This window comes from Nanorana parkeri, unplaced genomic scaffold (genome assembly GCF_000935625.1).
Source record: "Nanorana parkeri isolate BGI_ZX_2015 unplaced genomic scaffold, ASM93562v1 scaffold68, whole genome shotgun sequence".
Lineage (NCBI taxonomy): Eukaryota > Metazoa > Chordata > Amphibia > Anura > Dicroglossidae > Nanorana > Nanorana parkeri.
Window position 1 is genome coordinate 2,030,174 of NW_017306336.1, and position 17,847 is coordinate 2,048,020.

General features: G+C 45.4%; 1 protein-coding gene across 1 annotated transcript in view; it reads left to right on the forward strand.

The window, feature by feature from the left end:
• The window catches only part of PIWIL1 (piwi like RNA-mediated gene silencing 1), a 98,942-nt gene that overhangs the window by 62,547 nt on the left and 18,548 nt on the right, over nt 1–17,847 (forward strand). Inside the window, exons 14-16 of the mRNA XM_018576481.1 lie at nt 5,606–5,678; nt 10,588–10,788; nt 15,991–16,094. Of these exons, the coding sequence (XP_018431983.1) occupies nt 5,606–5,678; nt 10,588–10,788; nt 15,991–16,094 (378 nt within the window). The remainder of the gene's footprint in view (nt 1–5,605; nt 5,679–10,587; nt 10,789–15,990; nt 16,095–17,847) is intronic.

The following is a 17,847-nucleotide window of genomic DNA, read 5'->3' on the forward strand; positions in this document are numbered from 1 at the left end:
TTTCTCTCTGCTCTGAGAGAAACTGAAGCATTTTCAGATTTCTTCACAATAATTTTTTTTGCTGCAATCAAGACTCCTAGCTATGGATAAATGCTCTATAATGCATTGTTAATTTCATCGACTAATAGTTTTCGTCATAGTTTTTGTCAACAACACTTTTTTTCAGTGACTAAAACTAGACTAAAAATAAAAAACTAAGTCATGATGACTAAAACTATAATTAAAATATACTAACATTTTAGTTGACTAAAACTAGACTAAAATGTTAGGGAGAGACGATTTGGAAAGAGATCCAATCAGAACTAATCTCTTTGGACTTCCATTTCCATCCTGGCATTTTAGTCAAAAGACTATGACTAAAACTGAATCGAAATTTGCCTTCAAAATGAACACCGGTATAGTGGAACTGATTGTCACCGCATCCCAGAAATCAATTACAAACTATTAGACAAAGAGTTGGGACTTTAGTGGTGTCATACATAAGCTAACACATTAAATATCTATATAAAACCAGAATGTCTCTAAGGTTAGGGTAAGTCTCTCTGCGATGAGGGATCGCTGAGGGAGGGGACAAGGCTTGCTCAGGGAGACAGCCCCAGTTAGTAACAAAAATATAGAAACATCCCACATGGTAACAGCCATCTCTCCTGTCAGTAAATGCCCCCGAAAAAGAAGGGGGCTTGTCCTTCCACGGGTGTGTGATGGAGTGCAAAAACAGCTCCCCGGGTGAGCAAATGGCTGTTATCACATGTAAACCCAGAAAGGGGCACAGACTTGCATAGTAGTCCTGGTATAGTAACATAGACCAAACTAGTCTAAGGTGTAACAATGACCATCATGAAAACAATTTGATATATGTAATTAATGAAAGTGAGCCATACATTGGTGTGTTTGGCGCCCAGAACTCTCGGCCAGACGGGCTGAGAGTGTCCAGAATACATGTAGTGTTACAGGGAAGGAGCTGGGTTTCCAGTTCCTTCTGGGTTTTCTGGAGTATAACTGGGATCTGGGTCTCTGGAGATTTCTAAAGGTGCCCACACACCTTACGATAATCGTGGGAAATCCCGCGATCGTACGATTATCGTAAGGTGTGTGGAAGCCGTGCAACCTCTACTACTGTAAGGTCGCACGACTTTTATCTTACGAACATGTTCGATTTTCGGCGGGTGTGTAGCATGTTCGTAAGATAAAAGCCGGACGGGCCGGTGTGCGCAAGCGCACACTGCCCGTTCAGCATTGCGGTCATCTTGCGATGGTTGTAAGGTGTGTGCCTAAGGGCTGGGCACACACCCCTTCGTGATGGGAGACGCACACTGTTATTTGCTGCACTAGAAGGCTGGTAACCGCTGGGAATCAACGGTTACCATTCATTAATGTATCCCTCAGTATAGAGGCATCTGAAAATCTACTGAATACCAAACACACAGCATCCATTAATGAAAGGGTTAACCTTTTACAGACACCCGATACCTTAATATCGGGTGTCTGAGAGTCAAAGCAGAGCGGGCACACATGCTGGCAAAAGCCAGCATTCTGACAGCTCGTATAGATCGAGAGATATCTCTCTCAAGCTATACTGGCTTTTTTTTTTTTCACTTTCAGGAATAGATACACAATGTATCCCTGAAAGAAGAATGTTTTAGTTTTCTGATGGTTGTTGGAACAATCAGAAAACTAGTGGCAGCTGAATCCTGAACTACTGCAGGATCAGTGTCACTAACTTATTATCGGCTGTTCTGAAGTTTGAAGCAGCCTGATAATAACCAAAAATTTATTAATTTATCAAGCAGTAATAGTGAGATTAATTCACAATGAGATTAATTCACTGCCCACCGTCCCTGCACATCCTGTTTTCTTGGCCGACTCTGCTCACGTGTGGACTCTCGAGTGATAGCGGAGGCTGAGGTAGCAAGGGCTCAGCGTCTCCCCCATGGGTGGTATGTATATAGGTGTTGACCTGGGTCTGTGCAGTGGGACTGGGGGGTCTTCCCTGTTTGCCTCGGTCGGTGTGACCAGATCCATGGGCTGGGGAGTGCCTGGGGGCTCTGGTGGTCTTGTATGTGGGGGTCCGCGGGTTCCACACCGCAGCCCTCCTTCCCCTTCGGGTGGCTTGCCTGGTGTTGGGCCTGGGGGATCGCTGTGTGTCTGGTCCGTGATGCAGTGTGGCTCAGCGGCTGCATTATTCCTTCCTCCCGGCCACATGTGCACGGGCTAATCGAGCCCCCGGCTTCTGTTGCAGCCTTGCTGGAAGACGCGGCCGCCATTTTGGTTAAGTGCTGAAGTGCCCTTTCTGTGACGTCACTTCCTGGACTAGCTATTCAGCAGGGGGTGGGGACGGTGGTCAAAGTGGGCGGCTCCTCCTGCAGTGGATCCTCCAGTTTCACGGCTGAACAAAGCTACTGTTATTCCAGTGGAGGATTCTCCTTCCTTTCGGGGTCCCACGGATAGGAACGCGGAGGCTGTGTTACGAACTATGTATTCAGTTTCGGGTGCTCTTGTGTGTCCGGTTTTGGCCTCGGTATTAGTCTCCCAGACTCTGACAGAATGGGCTAAAATGTAATGTTATGTTATACTAGGGTCTTGCCGAGGAAATATTTCTCCCACCTATATTGAGCTGGTTGAACAGTTGGTGCAGGGCCTGAAATATGTTTGCAACTCGGCCTTGTATGCTGTACCTCTGGTATCAAAGGTGTCGGCGGTTACGCTTCGCCGACTGCTTTGGCTTAATTGCTGGTCGGCTGATCAAGCCTCCAAGAAGGCCCTGACGGAGCTTCCCTTTAACGGTGATCGTTTGTTTGTAGCCACGCTGGATGAGATCATTAAGGATCTGACGGACGGTAAGAGTGCCTTCCTGACTCAAGCTAAGAAGCCTAGGGATCAGCGCCAAAAGCCTGGTCCCTCCTTCTCCGCTCACAAGCGGCCTTTTCAGCCCCCTCTTGTAGAAGGTCGGTAAGTTCCACAAGCCTCCACCTTCCCAGGCCCTGGCAGCGGAAGTCTTCCATACCCCCTTCCGTATGAAGGTCTTCCCCCATCTCTGTCTTCATATCTTTGGTTGTCCCATGTCTCTGACACCTAGGTGCGAGAGCTGGCTTCTTCGGGCTACAAGATATAATTTATGTCTCGTCCCGGGGACAGGTTTTATCGTTCCAACATACGACCATTCTCCGCAAAGCCCGCCAATCTTCACTGCAGGTGGCGGACCTCTTGTTTCAGGGAGTGATCGTCCCCGTGCCCTCCTCTAAGAGGTTCAAAGGGTTTTATTCAAATCTATTTACCGTGCCAAAGAAAGAGGGGAATTGACCCATCCTAGACCTCAAACGGTTGAACACCTTTCTGTGGGTTTGCAGGTTTCGGATAGAATCTTTCAGATCCGTGGTGGCGTGTATCAGATCCGTGGTGGCGTGTATCCATCAAGGGGATTTTCTGGCCTCCATCGACATCCAGGATGCCTACATTTATGTCCCCATTTGTCTCTCCCATCAGCGTTACCTTCGTTTTGCGGTGGGAGAGGAACACTTCCAGTTTGTCGCTCTGCCATTCTGTCTGGCGTCGGCCCCTCGAGTGTTCACCATGGTGTTGGCCCCGATTCTAGCTTTGTTGCGCTGCCGGGGATCTTGATTGTCGGGTACCTGGACAACCTTCTCTTAAAGGCAGAGTTGCATTCTTCTCTGATGGCGGATCGTGCGGTCCTTGTAAGAGTTCGGATAGATTCTGAACTTCAGGAAGTTCAGGTGCCATCCACCCGTCTGGAATATCTGGGCCTGATTCTTAACACTGTCTTGGCCTGGATTTTCCTCCCGCCGGAAAAAATCCGGAAACTTCGTTCTCATGCTCGGTGGTCGACAATCTGCTTCTGCGTGCAGGTTCTGGGCCTCATGGTAGCCTCCTTCGAGGAGGTGCCTTAAGCACAACACCACACTATGCCTCTACAGGGGGAAATCTTGTTGCAGTGGGACGAGTCTCCCTTGTCACTGGACAGGGCTGTTCGGGCGACGAGGGCTTCCCTCGTTTGGTGGCTTCGGTCTCCGGCTCTGGTGTCAGGGAAATCCTTTCTTCCCCTGCGCTTGGACGGTGGTCACCATGGATGCCAGCCTTCTGGGCTGGGGGGAGTCATTGGCATCTGGATGACGCAGAGGCGTTGGTCGTTGGAGGAGTCTCGTCTATCGATCAATGTGCTGGAGCTTTGGGCAATTCGGCTCAAAATTTGTCCAAAAAAGTGGTCTTTTTGGTAGTGATCACCTCCGTTCGAAGGGTTTTGGAGTTGGCAGCTTTGTCTGGCAGGTCGCCGTTATTGGTCCTTCGTAGACCTTCATGGTTCTTCATTCATCTGCGTCCTCGGCTGTCCTTGTTGCCTAAGGTGGTTTCCGCATTTCATCTGAATGAGGACATCGTCTTGCCATCTCTATGTCCGAAGCCCGTTCATAGGAAGGAGAGGGCACTCTTTGTGTTTATTTGGATGCCACTGCCTCTTTCCGTGGACAGGACAGGCAGATCGTACTTGCGATCATCGCAACCACGCCCCGCTGAGGGGCGGGCTTCCGATGACTGCAATGCTGAACGGGCAGTGTGCGCGTGCGTACACCGGCCCGTTCGGCAGTTGTTGAACAAGCACGCCACTACCCCGCCGAGAATCGTACAATTCTCAGCGGGTTTTCCAGCCTGCTTGTTCGACGGAAGACGTGCGACCGTACAGTAGAAACGGTCGCACGACTTCCATACACTGCACGATTATCGTACGATCGTGGGATTTCCCGCGATTATCGTAGATAATCGTACAGTGTATGGGCACCTTAATATAAAGCTCCTTGCAGCTGTGGCTAGTGTCCAACTAATGATTCTGTCATTTTTACTTTCTACAGCCTGTAGAATGTTCCCATTATTCTAGAAGATCCTGGCTACACTGATATTTTCTCGAGTATTAGGGCCGTGCTGCAAAAATGGCATCTACCTTGGGGCATCAACTTTAACCTAGCTTAGTGAAATTTTCTTTTTTTCAAAAGTACGGTACTGCCTTTAACAATCACTTTATCTTGCTTTCTCTTTCTAACCTTGCCCAGTTCTGTGAGAACATCAAAGTTGCAACAGAGAACTAGTAATACACACCTGTGTGCATTCCTTGTTCTCACATCACACTTTTAAACTAAGACATTATACATACTTATAGTACGGGCTAATTGATTCTGATATATTTGGTTTGGGCTTCTAAGTTTTTTTGTTTGATGTGTTTTTTGCATCGGGACGCATCCAAATGCATACCTAAAGAACGTAATCTCATCATGAGGTGTGATGACATTCAATACAAATTGCATGAGGTGAAAAACCACATTGGCATGCATTTCCATTGATTTCAATTAAATCGCATGTGGAAAAACACAAATAGATATGAATCCAGGCTTAAGCTTTGACAGTGTATAAGAGTTGAAATGCAGATCCGACATGTTAAAAACTGTTAAATATTAGGGAATTGTTTGAAAATATAATGGTATATTACACACAGTTTGAATCTACATTAAGGTAATCTCAAATGTGTTCAAGACTCATGTTATACACCCTTGTCTAAGTGATTGTTTCTTCTCTTTTCTTTTATTTCTTCGTCCATGAAAAGGGTTGAAGTAGACGACAGTACAGATGCATATGTAAGAGCTCTCCAGCAGAAAGTCCAGCCTGATACACAGATGGTAGGTGATAATAAGATGTTTGCATGTTTTAGAACTCTTCTCTTTCTATGTTAATAATCAAGTAATTTTTATTGACACATAAAAAATACAAATTGTCTAACACTGAAACACATAATAAATGGGAAAACATTCATTATCTCAGCATAACAAGTGTTATATATTTTGAAGAAAATGTAGCACAATAAAACACTTACATAGACATTAATTAAAAAGAAAGGAAAGATAAACAAATGAAACAACACAGCATTCTATATTCCACTTCAGATTTCCTGACAGTATTGAACAATCCATAAGTAATACAGTGGCATTGTAAAAGCTGGCTTTAATGTCTGCTGTCACAGATTTGCTTACGTTTATTTATGGTTAGATGCACTGGCGGAACTACCAGGGTCGCAATTACGACCGGGCCCTGGCGTTTGGCCACTTGGGGGGGCCCAGCGAGGAAGAAGAGCCCATCCCTCCCCACACACCACCACCCCCAGATCGTGCTGCTCCTTCCCTGCCTCGCTGCCACCCGCAGCATGTACGGGCGGCAGGGATGGAGAGGCTGTCACTGGTCCCGCAGAATGTGCTGCAGGCACCGCCAGACAGCACATTCTGCTGTGAGGACCCTCTCTTAGCTCTGGCCGCAGAGATGAGGAAATGGGCCCTGCAGGAGCTGGAAGGTAAGTCGGGGGGGGTGCTGGTGTAGGTAGTCCTGCATAGCTGGTGGTATTCTGCATTGCTGTATGATAATTATACAGCAATGCAGAATAGCACCAACTATGTAGGACTACAAGTCCCAGCAATGCATTATATTTTTAAGTAGAGATACACTAGTGTTAATACTGGGCATTTTCTTATACTATTACTTATACTCGTGTAAATGCCCCGATACTAAACGCAGATACCGGTTTTCTGTCGAACGCCGATGAAGTTGAATTTGCCCACCTCAGCATCTGCGCTTGCGCACAGACCAGTATTATCGAGGAAACAGGGATTTTTTCACAAAGTATTTTGTTTAAATTGTTAATTGTTATCGTTAATAATATTCCATCCTTCATTTACTGCCATCCATCATTTACTGCCATGGACGGCATATTATTACCGGTCACAATTAACAATTACAAATGAATACTTCGTAAATAAATGCCGGTTTCCTCGGTAATCCCGTCTGTACGTAAACGCAGATACGGGGTCAGCATTCTCGACAGAACAGCGCACTAAAATTTTAAACAAGCGGCTGCCTGAGGTTCCGCTCTTGCTGCGGACTTCGGCAGCCTTCTTGTTAACCATGCGGTGCCTTGGGGGGGAAGGGGACCTTCATGGTTTCTTGCACCGGGCCTTGAAAGTTCTAGTTACGCCCCTGGTTAGATGTAAGGAATCTGGTTCAAATGGGAGACTTGGTCCCAGTCAAACCATTACAAAAATTCCATTGTTCCATTTGTGCAACAATATTCTCTGATTCTGTAGAGAGAGAGAGTTTCTCCAACAATGGGACAAGTCACCCGCTTTGCTGGACAGACAAATGCAGGTGATCCAGATGGTCAAAGCCTCCTTGGCTTGATAGCTAAGTCTCCCTACTCTGATAAACAGGAGGTTATTTCTTCCAATTTGCTGGAAAATTGTAACAACTGATGCCAATTTCACCGCCAGCAGCGAAGTGACTGGTCAGTTGTCAGCATAGGGGCTCAAGTGCAAAGCGGAGGCCAAATTACCAATTAATGTTTTAGAGTAGTGCACGATCAAACTGTCTTTTACATTAGATGACTCTACTATGGGGTCACCCAGTCAGCAGTAAATCAGACAACGCCACTGCAGTAGCATGTAGATGCTTAAAGCATTTAGATCTACCTCTCTGAAATAATTTCCTCGAACCTGGAAAGCTTGCATTTCTTAAGGTGGTCATCAACCCGATGGCTAATAAATAGGCATTTCCTGACCTCGTTAGTTAACAGTGCAAAAGCACCCTGTAGTTTTGTCTATAACTGCCTGGAGGGGATTTCTTCTGAAGAGGAACCCTCTGAGTCAGAAGAAGCACTTCCCTGCAACTCCTCATCCTGGTCAGGAAAAAGAACGGGCAGCGTCCTCCTCTGACTGGGAATCGGCTGGAGCATGGGAACTGCGTGTACAGCCACGGTGAACAGACACGTCTAACATGGCAGAAACCTGACCCATGAACACTGACATTAAGGCCACAAAATCATCTTTACTAAGGCAAGATGAATGCGAGCTTGCTGCCACAGAAGCAGACGCACCAGAGGTAAGGATTTAAAAGATGAATCTAATCCCACCAACAGCTGCCTGGAAATTTTCCCTTCAGTCCCAATACTTTTTGCATCCGGCATGCGAGAGGCCCTTTAGGTACTCACAGATACTTTGTCTGCCCTGACCCGTGTCTCAGCCGCCCCAACTATCGCGTCCCAGGCAACTATGTCTTTGCAACTGTCCAGTAACGGATGGAAGACCCACTGAGCATACTAGACATTTAAAAACATTAGGGTGTGTATTACACATCACTTATACTGCCTGCCAAGATGGTCGTCGTGGGTGACACTGCACATGCACTGTACCAAAAAATGGCAGACGCTGATCATCGTATAATTACCTGGATCCTGCAATGCAAAATTTAAACAACATCGCCTCCACCCCAATAGAGGGAGAGGAGCACGGCAGTAAAAGGCAAAGGAGCAGTACCCCCTTCCATGGCCAGCGTGGAGGTCGGGGGGCCACTCGCATGGGGAGGGAGACCAGGGGAACTGTAGGCTGCTTCACCAGTCAGGGAGAACAAAAAAGGGGCGGAGGAATGAGCTAAGCACTCGCCACCTTCCTGCAATATCTTTACCCTTTTCTTACAATTCAGACGAGCGGATCCCCTAAGGCAGGGGTGGCCACAATTTTTATGTTAAGATCTACTTTTCAAATGACGAGCTCTCTCTCTCTCTCTCTCTTGGCAGTCTCTCCTTGCTCTCTCTCCTGGCTGTCTCTCATTGCTCATCCTCCTGGCTGTCTCTCCTGGTTGTCTCCTTGCTAATCCTCCTGGCTGTCTCTCCTTGCTCATCCTCCTGGTTGTCTCTCCTTGCTAATCCTCCTGGCTGTCTCTCCTCTCTCTCTCCTGGCTGTCTTTCCTCGTTTTTTCTCCTGGCTGTCTCTCTCCGCTCTCTTGGCTGTCTCTCCTTGCCCTCTCCCCTGGCTGTCTCTCATCTCTCTTTCCTGACTGTCTCTCCTTGCTCTCTCCCCTGGCTGTCTCTACTAGCTCTCTCCCCTGGCTGTCTCTACTCGCTCTCTCTCCCCTGGCTGTCTTTCCTCTCACTCCTGTCTGTCTCTCCCTGCTCTCTCTCCTGGCTCACCTTGCTGTATTTTGCAACCGGCTGTGTAAACTAATATTCTTTGATGTAATACATAGCACTTCAACCACCAGTATCCACCAGAAAGGTGTCAGGGAGCTTGGCTCAGCATACTCAGGCTAATAGGTAATCACGTGTGCATAGCTAAATAAATATACCAAAATGGAATAAAGGGGCCTCCATTCGCACCCTTTGTGACCTACCAGCATCAGCTTCGTGAGCTACTGATAGATCACGATCTACCTAATGGGCACCCCTGCCCTAAGGAGTCTACAGGTGGGCCACACCAACAACTTGTGCCAAGATGGGTGCCCACACAGGACCCAATGCTTACAGCAACATTACACTACATCTGTTGTAGGGAAGGAGTAATATAGGCTCCTGACTGCCCTGACCAGTCACCTGACGGTACCACCTTATAACCTATCCATCCTCATTGACCTGCATCCTTTACTGTACAATCCTAATATTTTATTTATGCAAGTCTCAGCATAATGGAAGTATTAAGTATCCTTCTAGTAGCATCAGGGGCTTGCCTGCTGCGTGTAAAACCTGTTAATTTGGGTTTGTAGTATTTGAGAAACTTGACCTAGGAGACGAGTAGGAATTATTTTAGCATAGATTTTTAGGTCTGTATTTAAAAGCAATAAGGGTAAAACATTTTGGGGTGACACTGATTTCTACCCTGGCTTTGGGATTGGAACAGTAATAGCCTTACGCATGTCTGGGGAGGACGAGGTAGTGGCTGCAGCATTTTTGTAGATTTAGTGCAGGTAAGATGTAAGGATATTCTTCAAACGTTTATATTATTCTCAAAAAATTCCATCTGGGCTTGGGAATTTGTTTTTGGGAAGGGAAGTAATGGCCTCTCAGATCTTGTGCAGTGATTGCTACCCCCTTCCCACCGTATAAAGGATAAATCTTTCTAATAAGAATGTACAGGCAGTACCTCTTCCTCACTCTTATAAAAATTGTTGTGTTTTTATATCTGCATGTTTCCACATTTAAGGGATTTCCTGTCAAGATGGCTACCATCGGTCATGCAAAATGTCCTAGTGGTGACAGAGACAAATATTAGCCCTTTCCCACTCTGTTGAACTTAAGTTCTACTTTAACTGGAATACTGATGTGTAAGAATCATCAATGTTTTCTTGGGGAGACAAAATATATAAAAACCATTGATGTCAACACCTGTTCACATTATTGTGCATCAGCAAAATATGAATCTGCAGCACATCCTCTACTCTCTTCTGTTAGGGCAGCATAAAGCAGAGCACCTAGTAACATCTAGTGCTGTCCCTACCTCTACCAGTCTTGAGTGTTGGTGTACTAGGGCATTACAGGAGGTTAAAATAGGAAAAAGTACTTACAGTGATTGCATTTAAATAAACATAACTGCGCTAATTGTTAATTTTGTATCTGCTGTAGTTCTGCTTTAAGATTTCTTTGTCCCTCACTTATGCCTTGCAGATATGCTGTAGTGATAGTTGTTTTCAAACACATTTGCTAATTTTTTTTTTTTTTTTAAATAAACACAGCCACTTAGAACTTTTTTTAATCTGTTATCACATGTATATTTTCAGGTCGTTTGTCTTCTATCCAGTAATCGCAAAGACCGATATGATGCTGTTAAGAAGTTTCTTTGTGTTGACTGTCCAGTTCCCAGTCAGTGTGTGGTAGCAAGGACCTTAAGCAAACCCCAGACTGTTTTTTCAGTTGCTACAAAAATTGCTTTGCAAATGAACTGCAAAATGGGTGGAGAACTGTGGAGCCTGGAAATACCTGTAAGTATTTGTATAATAGTAGGACATTTTTAATTTAAATAACTGTATTTATCTTCCGTTCATTGAAGGACACAGCAAAGATCTTAACCCCTTGATGCCGGTTGTCATGTTTTTGCATCAAAATCCTCCCGGCCTGACTGCAGCCAAGGTGGTGTGTTTATTCCGCCAATGCTGGTTTATTTGTATTCAATATGTACCAAAGATTGTTTTGGGAGCAGTGATCGTGCCCTGTCGCAGTAGTATAGTTAGCTACAACTGCTTGAAGTACGCAAAGCCTCAGCGCAGTCATGCACATGGCTGCTGACTGCTAATTTTGAGAAAACTTGTGTAAATGTTAGGCTATTTTTGTAAAATAAAAATATGCAACAGCTTATTGTTTGCTGCTACGCCTTTTAAATTGGGGTCAACTCCATGTGACATTGCGACATTAGGCAGTCATGGCTGCATATGAACAATATTATATGTATGGGTAATCTGCTTGATTACATAAAAAGTAATACATGCAAAGTATATATTTCAGCATTTTTTTTCATAAATCGAGGTTCCACCAGTGGAAGTCTGTTCAGATACTGTGGATCACTGGCCAGTGGTTGAATGTGGATGGCAACGTTGCAAACACCCAAATTGTAAGGGCCAGAGTGTAACCAAATGTGCAATGTTCACCTGTGCCTCAACAAGATAAAAAACTGCTTTTGAGAACTCCAAGAGTAAAAATATTTCTTCCCATGTGACTTTTTGTTGATTTTATGACACTCTATTGATTTTTTGATCATTTTTGTCATATGAATTGTTTACCGCAGGTACTGGTCAATAACTTTATTTTATTACTTAAATGCCTAATGCCGCTAATTTGCATCATACCTATATTTTTCTCCATAGTATGTGCCATATTCAAATTAACAATCTCCACCTTTAGTATGTACTTGATAGCCAAAACACATATCACTTTACACTGAAAAATCTAATTCTACCAATGCATTCCACTATGTATGATGATTAATAATAACATAGACATGTCAGGTGTAAAATGCTGTGATTTTGAAATACTTACACTTGCAAAGTATTCACTTCCTGCTTTGAAAGTGCAAAATGACTGTTTGCCAAAGCAATGCACACTGAGAATTCCTTGTCATTTGCAGAGCATTGCTGGGAAATCTAATCTGTAATCTCACGAGATCTCAGGCTTTTTCCTCCCCTGAGGTGATGTGCATGGTCACATGTGCCAGGAAGTTAAAGGAGAGAAATTTAACGTCCCCCCAGACCTTCAGATGGGCATTTTTCTGCATGAGAGCATTCTTAGTTTTCCAATTGGGGGACAGCTGTTGGCCCTGCGGACATGTGGGTAGCTAGTATCTTAGGTGCTTGGGTTTGATAAGTGGTTTCCTGGGGCTGTAATTCCACTCTCATCATCCTTCTCAGTCATGCCTTCGAACCTACCTCTCTCCATACATGTAGCAATCCTACATGCAGCACTCACATGCCATCCTAAACCAAGGATTGGTCCCAGTTTATGCAGTGTAACAGTCCCCAAAACAAAGTAGGGTTCCTGCCCAATTTTGGACCTTAAGGCCTTATCCTTCATGTTACCCAGGTGTCCCACATGAAATCCGCTAGGTCTGTCTTAGCCTCGTGTTTTGGAAACCTCAGAGAATTTGGATATTATGAAAATGTGCTTGCATATCCCCAATTTTTGTGACATTTCAGTGATTCCTTCACCTTTCTGGGTGTCCCAGGCATCTTCAGTTAGTGGCTTTACCATTTGGCCTCCCTTTTGCACAATTAGTTCCCAAGTTGCTTGCCCCTGTCCTAGTACTACTGAGTTCTTAGGCCATCCCCATTCGGGTATCTGGACCGCCTCCGGCTGTGGGGGTAGCTGGCGTGGATCTTTCCCACCAGAGTCGCTTAACCATCCTGACTTTGCAGGGAGGCAGCGACGCTTGAATCCTAGGGGGAGTCAGAGTTGGAACCAGCTTTTCATTTGGAATCACCGAGTCTCACCCTGGGAAAACATGTAATTCTCCACTCCACAGGACTTGTACTCCCAGGAGTCCACCAACTCTTAACTTCTGCTTAAGTGTTCTGAGGCTTGCAATAGTCCGATGCACGCTCTGAGCAGAACTTCACGTTGCAGCCTTGTTTATTTTTACTTCCCTGATATGGACAGTTGGCTGGCAGATTTCTTCATCTGAAAGCACCTGAATTCTGAAGAATGGCCCCTGCACCTGCTGCTGTTTGGGTAGCTGTTTCAAGGTGTGAACTCCAAATTGGACATTCTGGCCCCCAGGTTCAGCAAAAATATTGGACAGGATTGTCTGTAAGAACAGGGATCTTTTAACCTCTTGCCGTCCGCCCGTAGTAAAAAAACGGACGGACGGCACTGCAGCATCTGCGGGTTGCCGTCTCGAGACGGCAATTTTTTTCTGCTCGCGCGCGCCCCCTAGCGGGCACGCACGGGCAGAAAAGACCCGTCCAATGCGAACACCCGGTACCGGGTGTTTCACATATAGGCGATCAGCGGGTCCATAGCCCGCCGATCGCCTATATGTGCTCGTTCGCGGCACCCATCCCCCCCCCCCCCGCGCCCGCTCGGCGCTTCCGGTTTTTTTTTTTTTTTTTTTTTTCCCCCTGACCCCTCACCTTGATTCCCGGGATCCGCTGCCCCATCTTGGATCCCGGGACCGGCTCCGAGGGCGTCAGGAGGAGGAGGACGGGAGATCAGCTCCTTGCTGATCCCCGTCCGGGCTGTGAATGCAGAAGTGATGTGTGTTACATCACTTCCGCATTCACCTGTCAGTCATCTGGAGAGAGAAGAAGCTGATAAAGCAGATCTCTGCTTTATCAGCTTCTTTTGGGGTCCATAGGTGATATTAGGGGTCCTAGAGACCCCTAATATCTCCATAAAGAGGACCTGTCAGTGTGCCTTTGCTATTATATAGGGGGTTGTTATCCCCCTATATAATAGCAATAACAATAAGTGCAAAAAAAAAAATATAAATAAAAAAAAAGAAAAGTAACACATAAAAAAATAAAATAAAAGCCACATATAAAAAAAGGGGAAAAAACCCCCCCAAAATGTTTAACTCCCCCACCCCCACGTTTACGCGCCTATAAACGTAAATACGCGTCCGGTGCCCCAGCGCGCAAAAATTACAATTGCGCTACACATGTTACATATCGCCGCGAACGTCGCAGTGAGAGCAATCATTTTAGGGCCATCAATCACTGATAACACTAAACTGATGAGCGGTAACAGCTTTTAAAGCGTCGCCTAGGGCCAATTTTGGGTATTATCGTTTTTTGAGGTTTCGCGCGCGCACGCAATTTTAAGGCTTGACATGTTTAGTGTCTTTTTACCCGACGTGACCCCGTCTTTTATATTTTACCAAAACATTGGGTAATAATAAATGTTTTATCATTTAATATAGGGGAAACTGTTTTTTTTTTTTAAATTTCGGTAATTTTTCCTTAATATAGTAAAAAAATAAAACCCCCAGTGGTGAATAAATACCACCAAAAGAAAGCTCTATCTGTCCCCAAAAAAGGGTATAAAATTCATTTCAGTACAGCGCTGCATGACGGAATAAATGTCAGTCAAAGTACCGCAGCGCTGAATATTGAAAAATGGCCTGGATGGGAAGGGGGTTTAACACCGCGGATGTCAACTGGTTAAGGTAGCAGTTGATGTTGCTGTAGGTCCTTTGGATGAGTACTTCCTGATCTCCGCCTACCCCTCCCTCATGCGATCCTCAGGATCGCAATGATGGGTGTCTGGTGATGATCATAGGGTCAGATTGGCCCAGTCAGATATGATACTCAGACTCTGATCTCTTACTGACCATCTAAATCAGGGTTAGGAAACCCATTATGCCTTTGTCTCGGAGACTAATGTCTGTGGCTGTCAAAATCTTGCAATGCCCCATGGGACTTGTAGTTCCACAACAGCTGGAGTGCCAGGGCTAGCTAGAAACATTTCGGGGCTAGAGGAGGTTTCTACTTGGCGCTGGAATTTTTTTTCGTGGAGTGCCAAGGCTACCAACCCATATCTAGATTTTTACTCCCAAGGATCGATTATCATTTTGCTGTATGGGTTCAGCATGTTTGTTGAGCCCAGGTCTTGAGAAATATAGGACCCCCTGACTCAGCTATCTCCATGCTGTTGGATGCTAGGATTTCTACTTTCTGCGAAGTCTGCCATTTCATTTGGATGCCATACTTCACCTGGTGCGAGGAAAGGAGCCTTCACCTCTACAGATACTCTATGACACAAAGCTTGACATTTTTGCAATCGGGTCTGGATCAGCATTTGGCCCTAACTGTCATCAAGGGATTATTTTCAGAATTATCAATCTTAATCGAAAGCTGGCTACCTTCCCCTTTCTTGTTTAAAACTTGTTCATGGTGTTACTATTTTAGCTCCCCCTCTACTAGCTCATGTGACTCCATTGGATTTCATTCAGCTTCTGTTGCCAGTTCAACATCTGCCTTTTTGACCTAACAGGAATAGTCCACCTACCGCCCTTCCTTTTAAGGTTGTCTTTCTTGTTGCCATAACCTCTGTGAGGCTTTTTTTTTCTGGGAAGGTCAATTTCCCATTTGCAGCTTCCAAGTCTTACCAGTGGCATGTAGTGTTCCAGTTGTTTAGTTTTTCCCACCACTACTTTGGGTCATCCCAGTGATCAGATACTTATGATCTCTGATAGTGAACGGAAAAGAAAATGGGAGTTATTTTTCCTTTTCTCTGCATTCATTGAAGAATGCAGCACCCACCCCTATGGTTGTGACCAGTAGCCGTCCCTAGACTACTTTTGTTTTTGTGCTTAGTGTCCTACTCCTAAAGGTGACACTATAACTCCAATGGTCAGAGGTCTCCGCTGTGTCCTTACAATGCACACAGAAACTGAGTACAAAAATCTTATTTCTATAATGCTTATTTGATAATAACTTAAGTACTAACAAATGTATTTTCTATGTGCAAATAGTAGTGATATAAATGCACTGATACATTTTTGGAGTCTACAGGGAACAGTTCCATTACTTATGGGACAAATAGGCAGACTTAAATACTGTATATTGGATTCCCTGAAGTAGAAGACACTTACCTACTGTAGCTATTTAAGCCTTAAAGTAACTTATTATTTGCAGATTTGTAACTATCTGTATATGTATTGGGAGAATTATAATCTACTTATTGCTTAATTTCAGCTGAAAGAGATGATGATTGTTGGCATTGACTGTTACCATGACACTGTGGCTGGGAAAAGGTCTATTGCTGGTTTTGTTGCAAGCTTGAACCAAGGAATGACTCGGTAATATGCTTATTTACTTGAAAAAACAATATTGTGCCGAGCAAATAATCATACATATCTAATAAATTGAAACATATATAAAAGAGTCATATATATGAGCCTTCAAACAAATGAGGCATAAGAAATATCTACACACATACAAAAAAGCAATATAGGCAAAAAAAGTCCCAAGGAAAAAACAAACGCAAACAATGGTGATTGTGCAAAAAATTCCTCAGATGATTCGCAGCCAATGTGCATATAACTCTCAGGTAAGGATAATCACACAATGCAGGCAGACCTTCACCTCCACCCAGTGAGTGATGATAACAAGCGAATGCTCACCTGGGGAGGTAGACCCACAGAGCTAGGTCAAATGCATTTTTCCCCTTCTTAATGGGGGAGGGAAGCCCATGCACAGAAAAAGGCGATACGGTCTCCTCAGATCACAGGTACCAGTATAAATCCAGATGGAAAGAGAAAAAGGACAAGGACATAGTGCATAACGTCCAATAAAATGCAATTTATTATATAAAAAATGCGTACTCACAATGGTGTAAACAGTACAGGCATTGGGTATTGCTGGATCATACCAGCAGGACAAATGGCAGCAAAGTGATAAGAAAACTGTTCGTCCGGCTCAGCGTGGTGACATCAGGAGCTCTGCCCTACGTACGTTACGTCAGACCCCTAACGAAGTCACGTGTTTTGACGTAACGTACGTAGGGCAGAGCTCCTGATGTCACCACGCTGAGCCGGACGAACAGTTTTCTTATCACTTTGCTGCCATTTGTCCTGCTATGACAGTCGAGATGGGAAGGCTGCGTCTACTCTGTTCCTGTCTCACAGTTCACACGGAGCAGAGCGGAGAATGGACATTCTCAACTCTGCCCCCCGCTTTCCACCCTGAACTACTTTGCCCTGGTCTTGAGTTCCCCAGAAGGGTTGGGGACTGTAACGCTCCGATGCGGCTTATTAAGTGTGGCGTGGATCACAGCTTCAGATATTAGGGTTATCGGGTGTGTAGTTTTATGTACCAGTAAAGGGGTGACTTTACAATCACTGATAGGTTTTGACAGAAAACAGTTCAATGGGACTCGCAGAATTAGTATGTTGAGAAGACACAGTTCAATGAAAACAGCTGAATCAGTATGGTTGAAAAGACACAGTTCAAATGGAGGTAACTGATTGAGTTAGGTGATACTTGCAGTTTAGTGGTTCATAGGTGCTCTGCTGCCACCCTGTGGCCATAAGAGGAATTGCTGGTCTATAGTTCATAGCTGCTGTATGAGAGAAGTTCACGAGGTGATCTCTCTGGAGAGAGCCTCGTCAGAGAGCAGGGCTGTGTGGTGGCTTGGATGGCCGGTGAAAAGGGGCTCTGTCCGGCCCAATAGGTGGTGATGGTTGTGCTGCCACGGAGGTACTTGCCTGGCGTCAGGCTCCTAGCACGAACGCCAGGCAAGTGGCTCCAGCAGGAAGGAGTAGGAGTCCGGTGACGTCACCTGGACTCCGAAGGAGATGCCGGAACCCGGCGGAGGGGTGAGATCGCTACAGGGACCCCGAAAACGACGGCGGGTGGTGGCAAAAAGGGAGACAGCTGGCAGTGGGGGTGGACCATGGAGGCCGAAGCAGGGCCACATGTAGAAAAAAAAAAACGACCTGCCTGGTGTCCAGAACCGCATGTCTCGGGCGTCAGGCGATATAAAGTCGATACCCCTGCCTAGGCTCGCGTGCCAACAGAGGGGCCTCTGCGTGCCCTCTGTGGCACGCATGC